We start from the raw sequence: 15,717 nt of genomic DNA on the forward strand, positions 1-15,717 counted from the left end.
CTTTATCACAACATTTTAAGCTAGATCTTTTGTAACTGCACATTTGAAAACTTCTAGATAGCTCTTCTCAATATGAACACATATTCTGAAGTATTTCAGCTTTTCGTAGCCCTTTTTCACATTCTAAGGAACTGTTGAATATGAAGATATTACTGACAACAATAAAACACAGTTTACTCAAGGATAATATTGCAAATCATAACTTGTTTTCGTCCTAGATTAATTTGAACCATTTTGTTAGTGTTGCTATGAAAATATACTGGTTGAAAATTTGTCTCTGCCAAAGTCAGAAGCAAAATTTCAGTTACTTAGAATGGAGAGCTTTTGCCTTTCTGTTCATGAAAACTGAATGTTTTGGTGACTGGTAACCTAATTATTTACTGCAGGACCTGTTCATGAACTCTGTATCTAATTTTCTTTTTATGTAGGAAAGTAGATATGATGCCTTTGTACTCAATTCCAGAACCATGATGGACAAGCATTAATCCATCTTTTGTGAAGATAAACAAAATTAAATTCTAAACAAAATTCTGTAAATACTACAAGGATTAACAGAGGCTGTTACCATATAATTGGCCTGGAAAATGCAATGGGATTGCTTAAACCCAAGAGATTAGTTATGATTATGTCTTAATAATTTGCATTGTTTGCCTGCTACTCTTGGTACAAACATCATTTTGGTACTATAAGGACATGATGTACACATTTTACAGCATGGTACATCTGTTCCTCCTCAAAGTTATTTACAAAGAAGTTATTTTCATGCAGCTTGTGTCTAAGAATTGTATTAGGCATTACAGTTTTCTTGGTTCAGTTAAAGTCAGTTCATACTGTCATTAAAAGAAAAATGGCTTGGATTTACACGTTTCTTTTATTTGCAATAAATATATACGACTATAAGTATAAAGCTAACAGATTTCAGTATTCTTGTAAAAAGTAACTATTTTAAGGTACTACCTTAAAATCCTAAGCTGCAGTCTTAACTATGTTTTTAAGAAGTTACTATGCTTTTCTTCACTAAACACAGCAATGCATTACTGTGTTTTGAATAGTTTTTAAAGGTCATTGACTTATTAATGTGCTTATCTCTTATTTTTAGATTTAATATGATAGAATTATTTTCTCCTTTTTGTACAGCTGTTGCATTTTCAAATATTTGGTTGTGTGTTTTCTGAAAGTAAACATAATATTCTTTGGATTTTAGTCAAAGTTCAACAGTAAGTTTGAAGATGTGCTGGTTTTCATTATTAACAAATAAAAATGATCACTGTTCACTTCCAATAGCCTGCAAAACTGGACGCCTCCCCTCCCACGTAAAACACCACTTGCCACATCATGCAAAGCACCACCTTTTGTATCAGTTGATACTACAGGTTGCTAGCTCCTCTGAAAGTCATCAAGCATAAACTACTTTGCACTAAAGACTATAGAACTTGTTTTTAATAACAAAATTACTTTCTAAATTCAGTTTGCATTTGCTTCTTGCAGCAACAGGTTCAGCGCAAAACAGCCCTTTGCAGAAAGTTTTTTTTTTTCCTAAATACAATTAGGCCATTTTATAAGATTTACTTTACTAGTTTATCATCAGACTGTTCAGTTTAGAACCTTGTTTAGTTAGTGAGCTGTAACAGTGTAAAGGATAACTTTATCATGCTTGATACCTATTATGCCAGTTTTTGCCTAAGGGGAACATTTCATAGCACTGGTTCCCAAATTTCATGAGGTAAAGTTTTATAATGTACATTAAAACTAGGCATATATGGATTTGTACGGCATCTTCCAAAAGAATAAAAAAATACAGAATATTTCAGTTAATTGTGAGTCAAGCATGGTAATAATTTCATGCACTGATGAAATTCAGCTTGTTCCAAGGTGAGTAATGACAACAATTTAATGGTGCATGGCTGTGCTAACAGTAAGAAACAGACATCATCTATTTGAAATGGCTAGAGAACTATGTAGGGAAAATGTGACTGCCAGGGGTAGAAGAATTATCCTGAACACAGGGATTTATGTTCTAATAAATTCCATATATCTCATTTTGGGGGTATAGGTACACTCCTCGTTCACTTACTACCTGTTGCTGTAGGAGCAGCCAAGGTATTGAGGGTTGCTGTGCTTTTTAAGGTTGCATGTATGAATCGTGCTGTCTCTCACTAGTGGGTAACAATGCTTTTTGGAACTCATGTTTAAGGTGTGCCAGATGGCACCTACAGAAAGGATGCTGTGAAGCTCAGTTATCTGTAAAAGGGGAAAGTTGTTGAACTGTGTGACAGTGGACAAACATGGTAAAGAACTTGCCAGCCAATGTGAGAGGCTTTATTGCTCCAATCACATTGATGAAGCCAATGAGAAGAATAAACCCCTCTTCCACCAGTGTGCTTCAGAATTTAGACTGTGTGGAAATTAGTAGCAAAATGTCCTTTGTACAACTCAAGGGCAGAGCCATGGTAGGAGCTTCAGTCTTTTTCCATTTTCCCATAAAGATGATGCTTTTACCACTTGAGGCATAGTCTCTGAACACTGTGAGGCTTTTAGTATTGGAGTCTTAACAGTTGCAACTTATAATGATAAATTGTTTTGAAGAATGGTTTAGAAAATCAGCCCAGGAAAAATACTGGATAGAGTAGTTTGGGGAAAGTTTTATATATAAAAAAAAAAAAAATAAAACCAGCATATTTAGAAATTGAAAATACAACCATTTCAAGTAGTTTTATTTCTGTTAACCGTTTTGTGGTGGCCCTGATGGGAACAGAAGTCTGGAAGTAATCTGAAGTGTTAGGATTGCTAGTCTCCAAGAATCATATTGATCCAATGTTTCAGAGCTCAGTTGAACACAACGGATTATGTATTTTCCAGACAGTTGGTACTCTGCACTGTTAGCATCCTTTTTTTGTACTCTACCACATGTCATTGACAAAGGAGGATAATAAAGAGAATGAATTGAACTTTTCTTCTTTGCAAGCTATTTATATATGTAATTTGGATTATATACAATAGTTGCATAATCCCAGTCAGTAGAAGGGATTGATACTGGTCCATTATTTTTTAACATCTTCATATGTGATTTGGATGATGGGGAGGAGTGCAACCTCAGCAAGTTTGTGGATGTTACAAAACTGTGAGGAGCGTTTGATACACCAGATAGGTGTTCCCATTCAGAGGGACCTTGACAGGCTGGAGAAATGGGTCAACAGAAACTTCATGAAGTTCAATGATTAACTGAACCAAGAGAACAGAACTTATACAGTGTGACTTCCCTTTTCAAATCTTTAATTTTATGTATCATGATGCAGAAAGTTGAATTTTCTAACATTCTCACAAGGTTTTCAAATTTAATGTAGCCATGCATAGAAACAGGACTTCGGTATTTTAATGATTTCTTTCACTTGTAAAATTTTTATCTTTCTGATTGCTTGATTTTTCAGTGAATCATTTGATTTGGGTAAATGAAATATCAAACCAACTATTACAACTGCACTGTTACTTCTAATTACACATTCAAAGAGTTTGCTATTTTAGAAATTGGAAGACTTCTAGTTACCTCTTAATTTATTTTAGGTTCTGTCGTCTTTGGAATTGGGCCATTGGATCTCAGAGGAACCGTATGAGCTTTCATCCAGCTTCCCTGCAGCTCCTGTAAGTTTAATGGCCCTTTAAGCCTGTGACCTTTCTATTGTTTATCTGGGAAATGACTGGCCCTTTAAATAGGCTTTGTCAACAAGGCAGCGTACTAGAAAAAATATTTTTCTAAAGCAAATACTGTAAGGTGTTATTTTCTCCTTTCTCCACTACTTTTTTAAATGCATGCAAAAACTTTTGGTTTGCATGGAAAATGCAAAAAATTGATTCACCAGTTAGCTTCTGAATAAACTAGCTTTTTTTTAAAGTATAAACATCCTTTTATTTCTTTTGGTGTATTTTATATTTGTGTTTGTATATAAGCTGGAGAGACACATTATCACCTAACAGAAAGAATATTCAGATCATGGATTCAGTATTTTCAGTCCAGAAATTACTTTGGCAAAGGAAAGTTTATGTGGGCTTCTAAAACTACTATGTGGATAAAATGAAGCATTTTTCTTGCCTTTAGTGATCATTCCCAAGTACTGAATTGTGCATTTGTGCGAAAGTGTGTATGTAGGGGCATGGTGTGTCTGTGCCCTAGTGTATCTGCACTCCATGTGTTGTAATTGATTAAACAGTAATTTTATTTTGGTTTTAAAACAAGTAGAACTCCAGCAGGTTACTAGTCAATAATAGTTTTAATAGTTTTTCCAAAAAAGGTTTCACAATTTCTCTTACACATTGTAGCAGCTAGTTAAATATATTATCATCTGCTACTCGGTTCTCAAAGTTTCATATAAGCTTTGAGGAAAGAACATTTAAAGGGGTTTGAACTTTACTATAATATTAACTGTTAATTTTAACATTCTTTCTAAATCTGTATGTAAGTTTATGTGTTCAAGGTGAAGATTTTATTTCATGAGTATATGCTGTATGTTCTCAAAGTGTAGGAAAACTGTAGTAGTTATTCTGAAATAAGCCCAAAGAACCAAATCATCCATTGTAATGTAGTATTTTTTCTAAAAGGAGAAACTCATTTTTTTATATATAGCAAATACATTAAGAATGGTAAAAATGCGAAAAATAAGCAGCATGCTCTTTTTTCCCCTCTTTTCTGTTATTTGTACGAAAAAAGAACACAGTACTTCAGATTAAGCTGGTTTGAATTTTGTTTCTTCTTAGACTACTTTGTTTAATAACCAAGTGTACCATCAGTAACAACATACATAACATTCTTTGAAAGTCGTTCCTGCTGGGGTTGTAGATTCCGTTTACAGTCTTTATTCCTAAAGCAGAAATATGGAGGAGGAGGATGAGATTGAGAGATGGTGACAAGATAAAATTAAGGGACGTTATGGTTGTGCTGAGAACCTAAATCACTTGTTTTGCCATGTGCTCCTCTTGCAGAGGAACGTAGTGTCCAAGGTGGTATTTCCATCACTTTTCCAATCATTCCCTGAGTCATTCTGGTTTCTTACTGTAACAGATACCATATTTTTAAAGATATAATAATTATTTGAGCATGAATTATGTTCATATTCCTTTCCTTGTGTATTTAGAGAAAATGGAAGTGCATTCCACTTTTAAATACTGTTTATTTGATTACAGGAGGGAATTAAAAGAAGGGACTATCTTGCTGTTACATTTTAATTGTTTGTGTCAGGTCCAAAGCAGTTGTTGCAGCCTTCTTTTTCCAGTAATGGCATTCCTTCTGAAAGGTCCTCTCACTTCACTTTGATGGTTGCAGTTTAAGCCATGCAATCTCATTTAAAACGTCATTTATAAGCATTCACTTTGAAATTCTACATTCTTGTTGATGAGTTACTCCATTTTCCCAAAAAATGAAAAAGTGTCATTAAACAATTGATCCATTCAATGTCTACACCACTATCTTTGATCACTTTCCCAGAATAGTCATCAAAAGGCCTTAAGCCTCATAAAGACTTTTTTTCAGCAAATCAAAACTAACCATGCAATATGTAACTATTCCTGTCATATAGTGTTTTCTTACTAAAATAATGAAAGGTAAAGTCAACCAAAACTTAGCACTATTTTCCTTTGCCAGGTTGAGCACTCATACTGTCCCAGATTCAATCATGGTTTTTAAGAAGCTTTTCTTGGTTTTGGTTTTGGGTTTTTTTAGACTATTGGGCTGGATATGCATACAATCTCAAATATTGGGGGTATTTTCTTTAGTTGCCTAATTAAATGCAATGAAACACTACAGTAATCTAGACTCAGAATTTCTATTAAATTTCATAGAATCACAAAGTATTTTAGATCAGAAGGGACCTCTGAAGGTTGTCTGGTTCAGTGCTGTGCTCCAAGGGATTCTCCAGTCCACCCTCATGGTCATAAATGAATAAATTAAAAAGAAAATGCATTTCCCCAATTCCAACTTGTGTTTGCTGCCTCTTGTTCCATTGCAGCGCACCGCCAAGAAGGTCTGTCTCCATCTTCCCTGTGTCCTCAGTCAGGTAGTTGTAGACAGCAGTAAGGTCTCCCCTTCCCCTTCCCTTCTCCAGGCCGAGAAAAGCCAGCTCTCTAGGCCTCTCTTGGTATGTCATGTGCTTCTTGGTTTGTCTAGCTTGTTTACTAGCTTGCTGGCCACCTGCTAGACTTGCTCTTTAAGACATTTCTTAGAAATTCATGAAAGCAATTTTTGAACTAATTTTTTTAGTTTGGGATAAGTATATCCTTACAAGTTTTTGAGGAGAAAGAATAAAATATTAAATAGTAATCTTTAAATACATTATTTTATGCTCTTCAGATGATGACTGTTAATTTACATTTGTTAGGTTTATTTAACATCAGATCATGAAGTAATATAAGAAGTATTTCTTGTCTCTGCTACCCTTTAGTAATGCTGACACATTTTCAGTGAAAAAGAGTGGTGGTGGGGTACTCTGACCAGCTTTAATGACTGTCTGTATAAAATGAAGAGTTTCTTCCATCTTTCTCAAAATCTTTTACTGTTTTTAAGATGGAATACCTTTAGTTAAGTAAGCCTCCAGAAACATTGTGTCTGGGGTTTTCGTTCTGATATGAGAGATGCTCTTGCCTTGTAACTAATTCAGTCATCCACTGAAATTAAAAGTTTACAAAAATATTACTTCAAGGCAAAGACTAAGCATGAGAATTAAAACCTAAAGTTAATTTGGGGAAAAATCTCCACAAAACTATTTTGTGTGATTTATGAAGAAATATCTTCTTAATGTGAACTTTAGTGTACAGTACACAATTTTAAAGCATACAGTACTTAAATTTTAAAAAAAGTAAACATCACCTAGTAGAGTAATTTACTCACATTGTTGCATACGTTAAGGGCCCACCTAGGGAGAAGTCCTAACCTTACTGAAAAAAGCCAACAGAATTAATTTAGATAAATTTCAGATTTCTTTTTTTACTGTTTTTAACATGTAGTAATTTGCATCTTAAGTCATAAGCATGAATTTAATGGTATCAAAGAACCTGCATATGTTTTTCAGTTAGGTCATTTTTACAAAACTTATAGATGTACTACAGCACCAGGTGATAACAGATTGTCATAGACAACCGGACACCTGGTGGTAATGCCGTTGTCTCAGTTTATAAAATACAGATCAGTTATTTTACAGGTAAATAACAAGGAAAGAAAAAAAGTGCAATCTTCACAAAAATACAAAGAAATACACACTATATTGTAATTTGCAGGGATTTTTGTAACTTAAAGATCGTGACAGCAGTACGTACAAACTGAAAGAAATGGTGATTTTCGTACATGGTATTTCCCAAGAATAAATGCAAAGTACTTAAATGTTATTTGTCATCTGTTAAATAAAGTAATACAGGCTATTGGAAAAAAATCCCTGAATAAGTGTAAGAACTTGTTTAGGACACTATGAGGGGAAAGAACATATTCATTAACTACAGTATTGAGCTAATTACAGGACAGTAGTTTTTTATGTACACAGAAGGCAAACATGACACAGAGAGATAAATAGTTACTGGTTAAGTGTTTTATATTAGAGTAATGTTTAATGTTCAGTGATGAGGCAAAATGCGTATTTCTAAAACTATTTTAGGTATTTTTCACAGTTCCAGTTATTTACTAACACATACGTAACATAAATGATCAGTAAAACAGTCCTTAATGTGTCTTGACAGTTTCTTGGATGTTCTTTTTATTCAGTCATTTCACCAAATCACTATTATATCAATCAGGTTGATGCTTTAGACTTTGTGTCTGGTTGAACAATATGAGCTTTAGCTGATCAAGGCTACTGCAATTCAGGAATTGTACTGAACTGATCCCTTCAGAACACTAGCGTATTTTTCTGGACTTGAAAATGAGACAAGTTGCAGATGTGTGTTTATAAGCTCAGCAAATGAAGTCTTTGAAGACTATACAAATACATAATTCACATAATGCAAAAGCATTTAGAAATCTGCTGGTCGAATCATCATAGTCGTGGCTTTGAGAGAGTATCCGGAGCCTTTCCAATAGTACCACTTGATACCGTTGAACTTGTTGTTGTTTTGTCGTAATGGGTAATACATTCCGTTGAGGTTAGAAGGGCCACATGCATCAAACCACCATCCTGCAAGACAGAAAACAAAGAAAAACATCAGCAGAGGTGATTTTCAAAATAGTGTATAAGCACACTTTGTTGTCCTGAAATGAGAAAGAAATCTAAACCCAGTTTTTCATTCTTATAATTTGGAAGTGTCAGTATAAAATACTTCCCTCATACTCAGAAAAGAAACATATTTATGTATTAACTACATATTTTTGAAGCTTATTTAATACATTGTAGTTTGAGAAGGGAAGGTCTTCAATCAAGCTTAACTTATTGATATAAAATGTTATTGTTGACAGTCTGAGGGCAGAACTTGACTTGAGCTATAATGATACTGAGTTGTCTTTGGTTTTCATCTGCTCTTTGGTAAATTATTGTTCTTCACAGATCTGAGTTCCTTTCTTAATTCTTCTTAGAGTATTAATTCAGTTATCTGTTTCAGTTCTCTGTGCAGATCAGTTTGAAACCTCCGTGCTGAAACTTGGTAAGAAAGAAAAGGAGAAGAAAAGCAGCCCAAACTTATTTTGTATCCTTGTGGTCCTGACCTGTTAGTGGGTCATAAGGAAAATTTATTTTTATTAAGAAGATAATATTTTTCTACTTTTGTTACGGTGGTGATAATGTGTGTGTTCTGTTTTGCAGGGCAGTAATCCAATTATCCTTTTGGATAAACTGAAGCTGTTTGTCTTGCAACTTGTGCTATAGGGAAACAAACCATTGCTTAAGAGGTAACAGGAACAGAAGTCAAATTTACAAAGCAGTTGCCCACATTTCAGAATGTGGAATTCTAGACTAACAAATTACAGAATGGCTTGTGTGGTTCAAGGTAAAAATACCACCTAAAACTCCACTACTGAACAATCATGAGAAAACTACAGCTATCTCATATATGTGGTGTATTTTTGCCATTTCATAATAATATCGAAATATGGAATTAAATACTCATACCTTTCTGTGACATGTATGGTATACAACAGTTTTGGGGGGCTTTCTTCTCCTCAATAGTTGGGGAAAGAATTTGTGCCTAAAGAATCAGGAGCCATTTCACTAACTAACTGAATCTCTACAAGGGTAGAGGGTTTTTTGGGGGGGAGTTAAGTGTTTTGACCTCTGAATGTTATTTCTTTCCTTGGAAGAAGACTCTGCTCTCTCTGATTAGATCCACAATTACAGGCTTATTGTACCCCAACTTCAGAGACTTTTTTCCTCCAGTTTTAACTTCTCATGTTTTACTTTAACTAACTTCTGTCAAATGTTAAAATATTTCATTTGGAGTCACTGTACTAGTGTTTCTATCTGTGAGTTTTGGACTTCTTCAATAGTCAAAATTTACCAAGTTGAAATTATAATTTATCTCCTAGACAATTTCAGTGCCAATAAAAATAGGAAGACGGAGAAACAAAAAAACATTCCTACCTCCTGTTAGCATTTGTGAACATTTGCAAATACATTTGTCATTGTCTGCATCCTTTGTGCTAAAATCATTTCCTGGTTGGCTTATACTACTTATTTTGCCCGCTGTCCCAGTAAGTCCTTTAAGGTAGATCCTGTAGAAAGTGAGGAATGGAAAAACAATTATTACATGGAAGTTAGTGGTAGCTGATCTGCAAAATAATAATGGAATCATTTGCAATAAATATCCTGTTCAAACAGTTAAGTTCTCTTCTGGCCAATGTACTGTTGTGAGCTGTTTTGCAGCATGGTGTTTTCATATGAGCAGAAATGGTGAGCGTAATATTCTAATGAATAGCCTCTACATTTGTAGAAATGACTGTTTTGTTCATGTCATATTAGAAGAAAAAAATTTCAAATACATCATGCATTTCTTAGTACTGTAAGTATATTGTGTGCAGTTATTTTTTTAATCAAGTTCAAAAGTTTAAACCAGAACTTTTTTGATTCCTATTTTGTTGTTAGCACAACACGGCAAGGTAGTGTTACAACTTTGCATCTACAAGACATAATAGCATGACCTGGATTACTAATTACCTACTAGTATCTGGTACTTTAGGAGTTGCTCAGTATTTCCCTTTCCACTTTCCTAATTACTTCTCCTTTTCACACCCTCATAGATTTATTTTTGTTAAATCGTCACAGGTATTTAAGTGTACTTCAATTTCCTGGCAAGATAAGCTTTCAGCGAGGCTGGTGTTGTTTGGATGGGCTTACACAGGTGCAGATGCAGTCTCAGTGGGGAGACGCACAGGGCACCAAACTGGAGAGGCAATTACACAGCTATTACTGTGTTACCCTGAATTGGAAGGACTTGAGCCCTCTGCTCCCACAGTCTCTCTTTGGTGATTTCATTTCTGTATCAAATAGTTCATCCTTCTCAGAAGCGTTCTGTTTGTTTAAGGAAGAGATCTGACTCTGTGTGGAGAAGTAATTTGTCCCCAGATCAGTCTTCATCTTTCACGTAATCCTCTGCTTATGATAGATGCTGTCTTTGGTAGTTTAACAGATAATTTTAACCCATTTTATATGTTCTATTTGAAAATATTATTAATAAATGAATTTTTATTCATTTAGGTTTTAAAAGATCTGTTCGTTACAGATTTTCTCAAAAATCTCTTTCACAAAGTTAAATATTCTGTCTTTTCTTCAGATGATTTCAAAATTCTGTCAGCCAGTTTCTAACAAAAATGGTATTAAAGGTTCCAAATATAATGTGTGAGCCTAGGTTTGATTTTCAATTATCATTTGAAGTCTAATGTAAGCAGACTTTTGGTCTATTATTATTATTATTATTATTGTTATTGTTGTTGTTGCTATTATTATTATTATTAAATTTTTTGAAGTATGGCTTAGTATATCAGTTGGTGTGAGGCAGTGGATGTAAATTGTTCTGACTGGGTAACAGGAAAACCTTCTTCACCATGAGGACAGATAAGCAGTGGAACAGGTTGCACAGTCTCCACCTTTGGAAGGTTATCAAGACCCAGCCAGATAAAGCCTTGAGCATCCCGGTCTGACCTCAGACCTTTGAAATCAGGAATTTTGACTCAAAGTCCATTCTTATCTCAATTTTTCTATGAATCTATGAAATTTGAGTTTTATGGCCCAACTCGTAATCCTTCCAGCATTAAGAATATATTGTCATTTTTAATGCAATGGAAGACGCTCTTAATTGATACTTTGCAAGGTTTTTTCTTTTTTATAATATAATTATTAATGTAAATATATTTAAACCACTGCATTTTATGATGCATTCCATGTTTGGTTGCATATTAAAGTATGTATTTGCAGTCAATCATCTTAGTTTTCAGTAATTAATTTTTAATACTTTAAATGAACAAAGGTAATGAGCCGTTTTGCAAAGGTTGCCTTATAAGTATTTTAAAGCATTACTTACAAAATTCTCTGCTGTAGATTCTAACTGTTTCCAGATGAAAAAATATTTGCTTTGGAGTTCAGACAACTGTATACTGCTAAGGCAGTAAGATCTAATGGGAGAGATGCTGATAGTTTTGGATTGCTTTGCATGTAAGACCTGAGTTGAAATAACAGCATCAGTTCTCTCAGGTGTCAGACTGACTTGTTTACAACAAATAGTTGCTAGAAAACTTGGAAAAATTCATCTAAATTTAGACAATTTTTCTGTCCAGTCACCTGAAGCTCCGTGAATCTTTAAGACTCTTAGATAAAAATTTCATGGGCCATGTAGTAGGAAAGTATCTGTTATACACTGCAGAGTCTCTAGTTTCTTCTATAATCAACAATACCTATCTACTGCATTTACAGAGAGCCTGGAGACTATAGTATGAACTGCCTGTATATTTCACGCAGCTGATACTATTTCAAAATGTGTGATACTATACTATTTAAAATGTATAATACTATGATATTTATTTATATATAAAGTACTTATTTAAAATATATATTATTTCCTATTTAAACCACATATGTAAGAAGAAATTGAGAAGCTTTACATTTTACAGAATGATGGGAGCGTAAGTAATAGGTTCATTAAAATCTTGTGTTTAAATTTACAAGTTTGACAGTGTGTGAGACTGGACATCTGCTCTTAACTTCATTTTCACAGGTAGTGGGTCACAAGCCAGTGGGTCACAGAAAGTGGCAGCATTACCTCAGTGTGCTCTTCATGACATCAGACCAGCTCATACTAGCCACTGACTTAAGGGGAATCTCCTTGTAGTATTATTCTTAGTCATCTACCTTCCGGAAATCTATTTCTTGCATGGAATCAAGATGTGGTAGCAACTGCAGACAGGTTGATGTTGTCTGAAGACTGTGCACTGCCAGCTGCTGTACTGGCACCTATCCTATACCATACCATCTCTTCATCTTTGCACATCTTGTGTGTTACATTCACCATATGCACTAGTAAACTACACGTTTTCTCCCTTGCAAAAAAAAATTGTTTCAGGCAATAGGTGAAAAATGGAGCAACTGTTATGAGTGAACTGAAAAACCATCATCATTTTATGAAATGAGATCATGCATGTACACAATCTAGAATGCTTATTATCAGATTTTTTTATTCAGATCTGATTTTTCTGCTTACCTGTATTTTAGTTCTTCACTTGCTAGAGAGAAGTGATCATACAATGAATATGCCTCACTTCCTTCCCAGTCTTTCAGGTGTATTTTAAGAACGTAACGCTTCTGATTAGTCAGTTGAGAAACGAACTCATTTCCCAGCCAGTACTCCCCAGCAGGATCACCAAATCCCTGTAATTCAAGTTGTTTATTTAAATAGCTTTGCTTTGTTTTTTGAAGTGATCACTTTATCAGTTTTTAAGTTTAAAAGTTTTCAGTCTGTCAACTAAAATTTTACTGTGTCTGTTAGGGTTATTGATCTGTGATATTTCAAGAAGTTAATTTCAGCAAAGGCAAACTCGGGAATCTGAAATGTGAATCAACATTACTCAGTAGATTTGGAGCAGCTTCTACTGTTGCCACTAGAAACACAAATATAAATAACTGAAAAAATGTGGACGTATCACAGAACAGTTGATTAAAGAGATATGAAGCTTCTCTTTAAAAGCAAACATCACACTTTGCAAGTCTGCTTAGGCAAACAATTATACTACTCTGACGCTTTCTAAATGAACATCTAAGGACAAAGCCAACTTTTAAAACCTGCTTACATTCTAAGTATGATATTAATGTTACTTTACTATATTAGATTTCAGACAATAATGACTAATAATAAGACTTCAAAACAAAAGACATTGTTTACCATCTTGTACTCTTTCCATGTCCGGTGAAAGTCCACACTGCCATCTTCACGTCTCTGAATGACTGTCCAACCTCCCCCACCAGTTTCCATGTCACAGTAGGCCTACCAGAGTAAGCACGTTAACAGTGTAAGTGCATGTAGTCATGCCAAAAAAAAAAAAAGACATATCATGTATTCTGCATAGTTCTACATAGTGGCAAGTTTTAAAGTGTACAAATGCAAAATGTGTATTAACCTAAAACCGCTTTTTTCATAGCTTTCATACAAAGCAGCTGTGACTGTCCACACATAAATGTGATTCCTCAGTATATATCATGCTTAACAGAATACAAATGATGCCTTAAAAACAGCTGATTGCTGGTGTTAAAGGAAGAAAAAAGAAATCATTGTAGCTTGTGATTCTGTACTTCCCTCTTGCACTGATATTTTTGTGACTTTCCTGATGACAAATTTCTCCTTAAAGATGTTTTCACTTCTCCATCTTTTTTGTGAGAGATTAATTCAAATTGCCCATGGCTTGTCAGAGTATACATACTGTTAAATTCAGGCAGTGAGCAAAGTGAAACGTTTTTATTTCCACTGTCATTGTTCAATGTCTTTGCAGATGGTCTGACCCCAAAACTAAATCTAAGTGTAGAAAAATTATTATCTGAAAGTTAAATCTTGAAGCCATGTTATTATACAGACCACAATGAATAAATATCTTACATTCTAGAACAAAAAAGTAAGAACTGTAAGACATTTCCAAATATTCACACACCATCTTTAATTTTACCATGTTATTGCTTAACATTTGAAAGGATTGACACATAACAGGCAGTTCACTGAACTGTTTTAGAATGCCAATAAATGCACAGTAAAATTCAAGTTTATAGGTGACTTGTTCAGTCAGTCTCCTTCTAGATTAAAATAGAAAGTGACTGAGTTACACAGAATTCTGGCGCATGTGCACTGCAGTGTCAGAGACAAAAGGTATTACTGAAGGTGCCAATATACTGGGGAGATACTGATGCAAAAAAATCTTTTGAAAATTTAGAGGTAATTTTGGATTCATGTTTGGGAGAAATAGGGGATACATTAAGAAGAAAATCTGGTGAATATATGAATATTTAGGACCATTTCTCTTGAGAAAGAATTTTAAATTGTTGCATCTAATTCTGGTTTTCTGAAACTAGCAGAACTTAAAAGTAGATGTGTGAAGTCAGTGGAGTTAAGCTGGTGTAGAACAGCATAATGAAAGTCAAACTGAAATCAGTATCTATTTAAATCACATGTTATTACCAGTATTTAAGGAAAATCTTAAATTTCTTGTACAAGTATTTCTGTTAGGAGAGTTCACAGTTAGTGCTCTAGGCAGTCTCATTTGGAAGTTTAGTATTTTTGTTTGCCACTTTCTGCCAAGATACTGAAACTCGTAAGTCTTCTTCATAATTGTTTCACATCTTTGAAAAGTTTTGAAATTATAGTTTCAGTACTAAACTACTTCATTTCTAGTCTATATTCGAGAGCTTTCATCAATTAAGTGAAGTTGTACCTTCCCATTTATAGTAGTGGAGCCAAGATTTGGCTTCTTACACTTTGATAGGATATTAATTACAAAGAAATAAAAATCCCACCACCTAGACCCGAGCATTTCATTATGAATCTGCATGTTTCCTTCTTTGTTTAAAAAAGTCTCTCAGTGGTCTTCCTTCTCACCTAACTTATTACTGCTGCTTGTCACGGTGTGCCTATAAATGCCCCAAATCATGACTGAATGACACTGAAGCTGTGTATCTGTTTCATCCTCTTCTATGGAAGGCTGTCTAATCAGTGTTAGCAGTTAGCAGATTTGAGTTCTTTGAACTGTTAAACATCCTGGAAATTCACTGAAAAAGCATTACTTCAGAGAAGCCAGATTTTCCTTCTGTCTTGTGGCAGTGTTTTGTCTGTCATCTTAGGAAGTAAAAGTGTGTTCCTTACCAAGTTGTCAATATAGCTGGCTCTTTTAGGGTATTATGTATTACATGTATGTTCTACACACACGTTTATATAAAGCAAAGAGTATTTACAGTGCAAGCAGTAGCATACATACTGTTCAAAGGCATCAGACCTCAAGGGAACAAAAGCCTTTAGAGCTGCAAATAGTAGTGTTTCAATAGGCTGTAACACATTGGAAATCCAAAGCAGATACTGTATTTTAAGTTTCTATCTAGACTCTTTGTTCAACATCTGAGGTTCACGAGATGCTGGATTTTTAGGAAAACTGGAGATTTTTAGGAAAGATAAGAGAAATAAGGGAAAAGAGTTGGATTAGGGATTACTTGTTAAAAGTATGTCAACGTGAATGGAATTTAACTGAAAGCAGCAACTTTAATTTGTACTGATGTATGCAATTCCTTGTATCTC

General features: G+C 34.3%; 2 protein-coding genes across 3 annotated transcripts in view; one reads left to right on the top strand and one right to left on the bottom strand.

The window, feature by feature from the left end:
- Positions 1-3,633, top strand: part of MCPH1 (microcephalin 1) — a 50,700-nt gene extending 47,067 nt beyond the window's left edge. The window contains exon 12 of the transcript XR_005104898.1: positions 3,562-3,633. The gene's annotated coding sequence lies outside the window, so the exon portion shown is untranslated. The remainder of the gene's footprint in view (positions 1-3,561) is intronic.
- Positions 3,634-6,950: 3,317 nt separating this feature from the next.
- The window catches only part of ANGPT2 (angiopoietin 2), a 43,813-nt gene continuing 35,046 nt past the window's right edge, over positions 6,951-15,717 (bottom strand). For both annotated transcript variants that reach the window (XM_037391907.1, XM_037391906.1), the window contains 4 exons: positions 13,330-13,431; positions 12,652-12,818; positions 9,543-9,673; positions 6,951-8,147 (listed from right to left, as the gene is read on the bottom strand). In XM_037391907.1, coding sequence (XP_037247804.1) covers positions 7,987-8,147; positions 9,543-9,673; positions 12,652-12,818; positions 13,330-13,431 — 561 coding nt within the window. In that variant the 3' untranslated portion in view covers positions 6,951-7,986. The remainder of the gene's footprint in view (positions 8,148-9,542; positions 9,674-12,651; positions 12,819-13,329; positions 13,432-15,717) is intronic.

The sequence above is a fragment of the Falco rusticolus genome, chromosome 6 (assembly GCF_015220075.1).
Source record: "Falco rusticolus isolate bFalRus1 chromosome 6, bFalRus1.pri, whole genome shotgun sequence".
Lineage (NCBI taxonomy): Eukaryota > Metazoa > Chordata > Aves > Falconiformes > Falconidae > Falco > Falco rusticolus.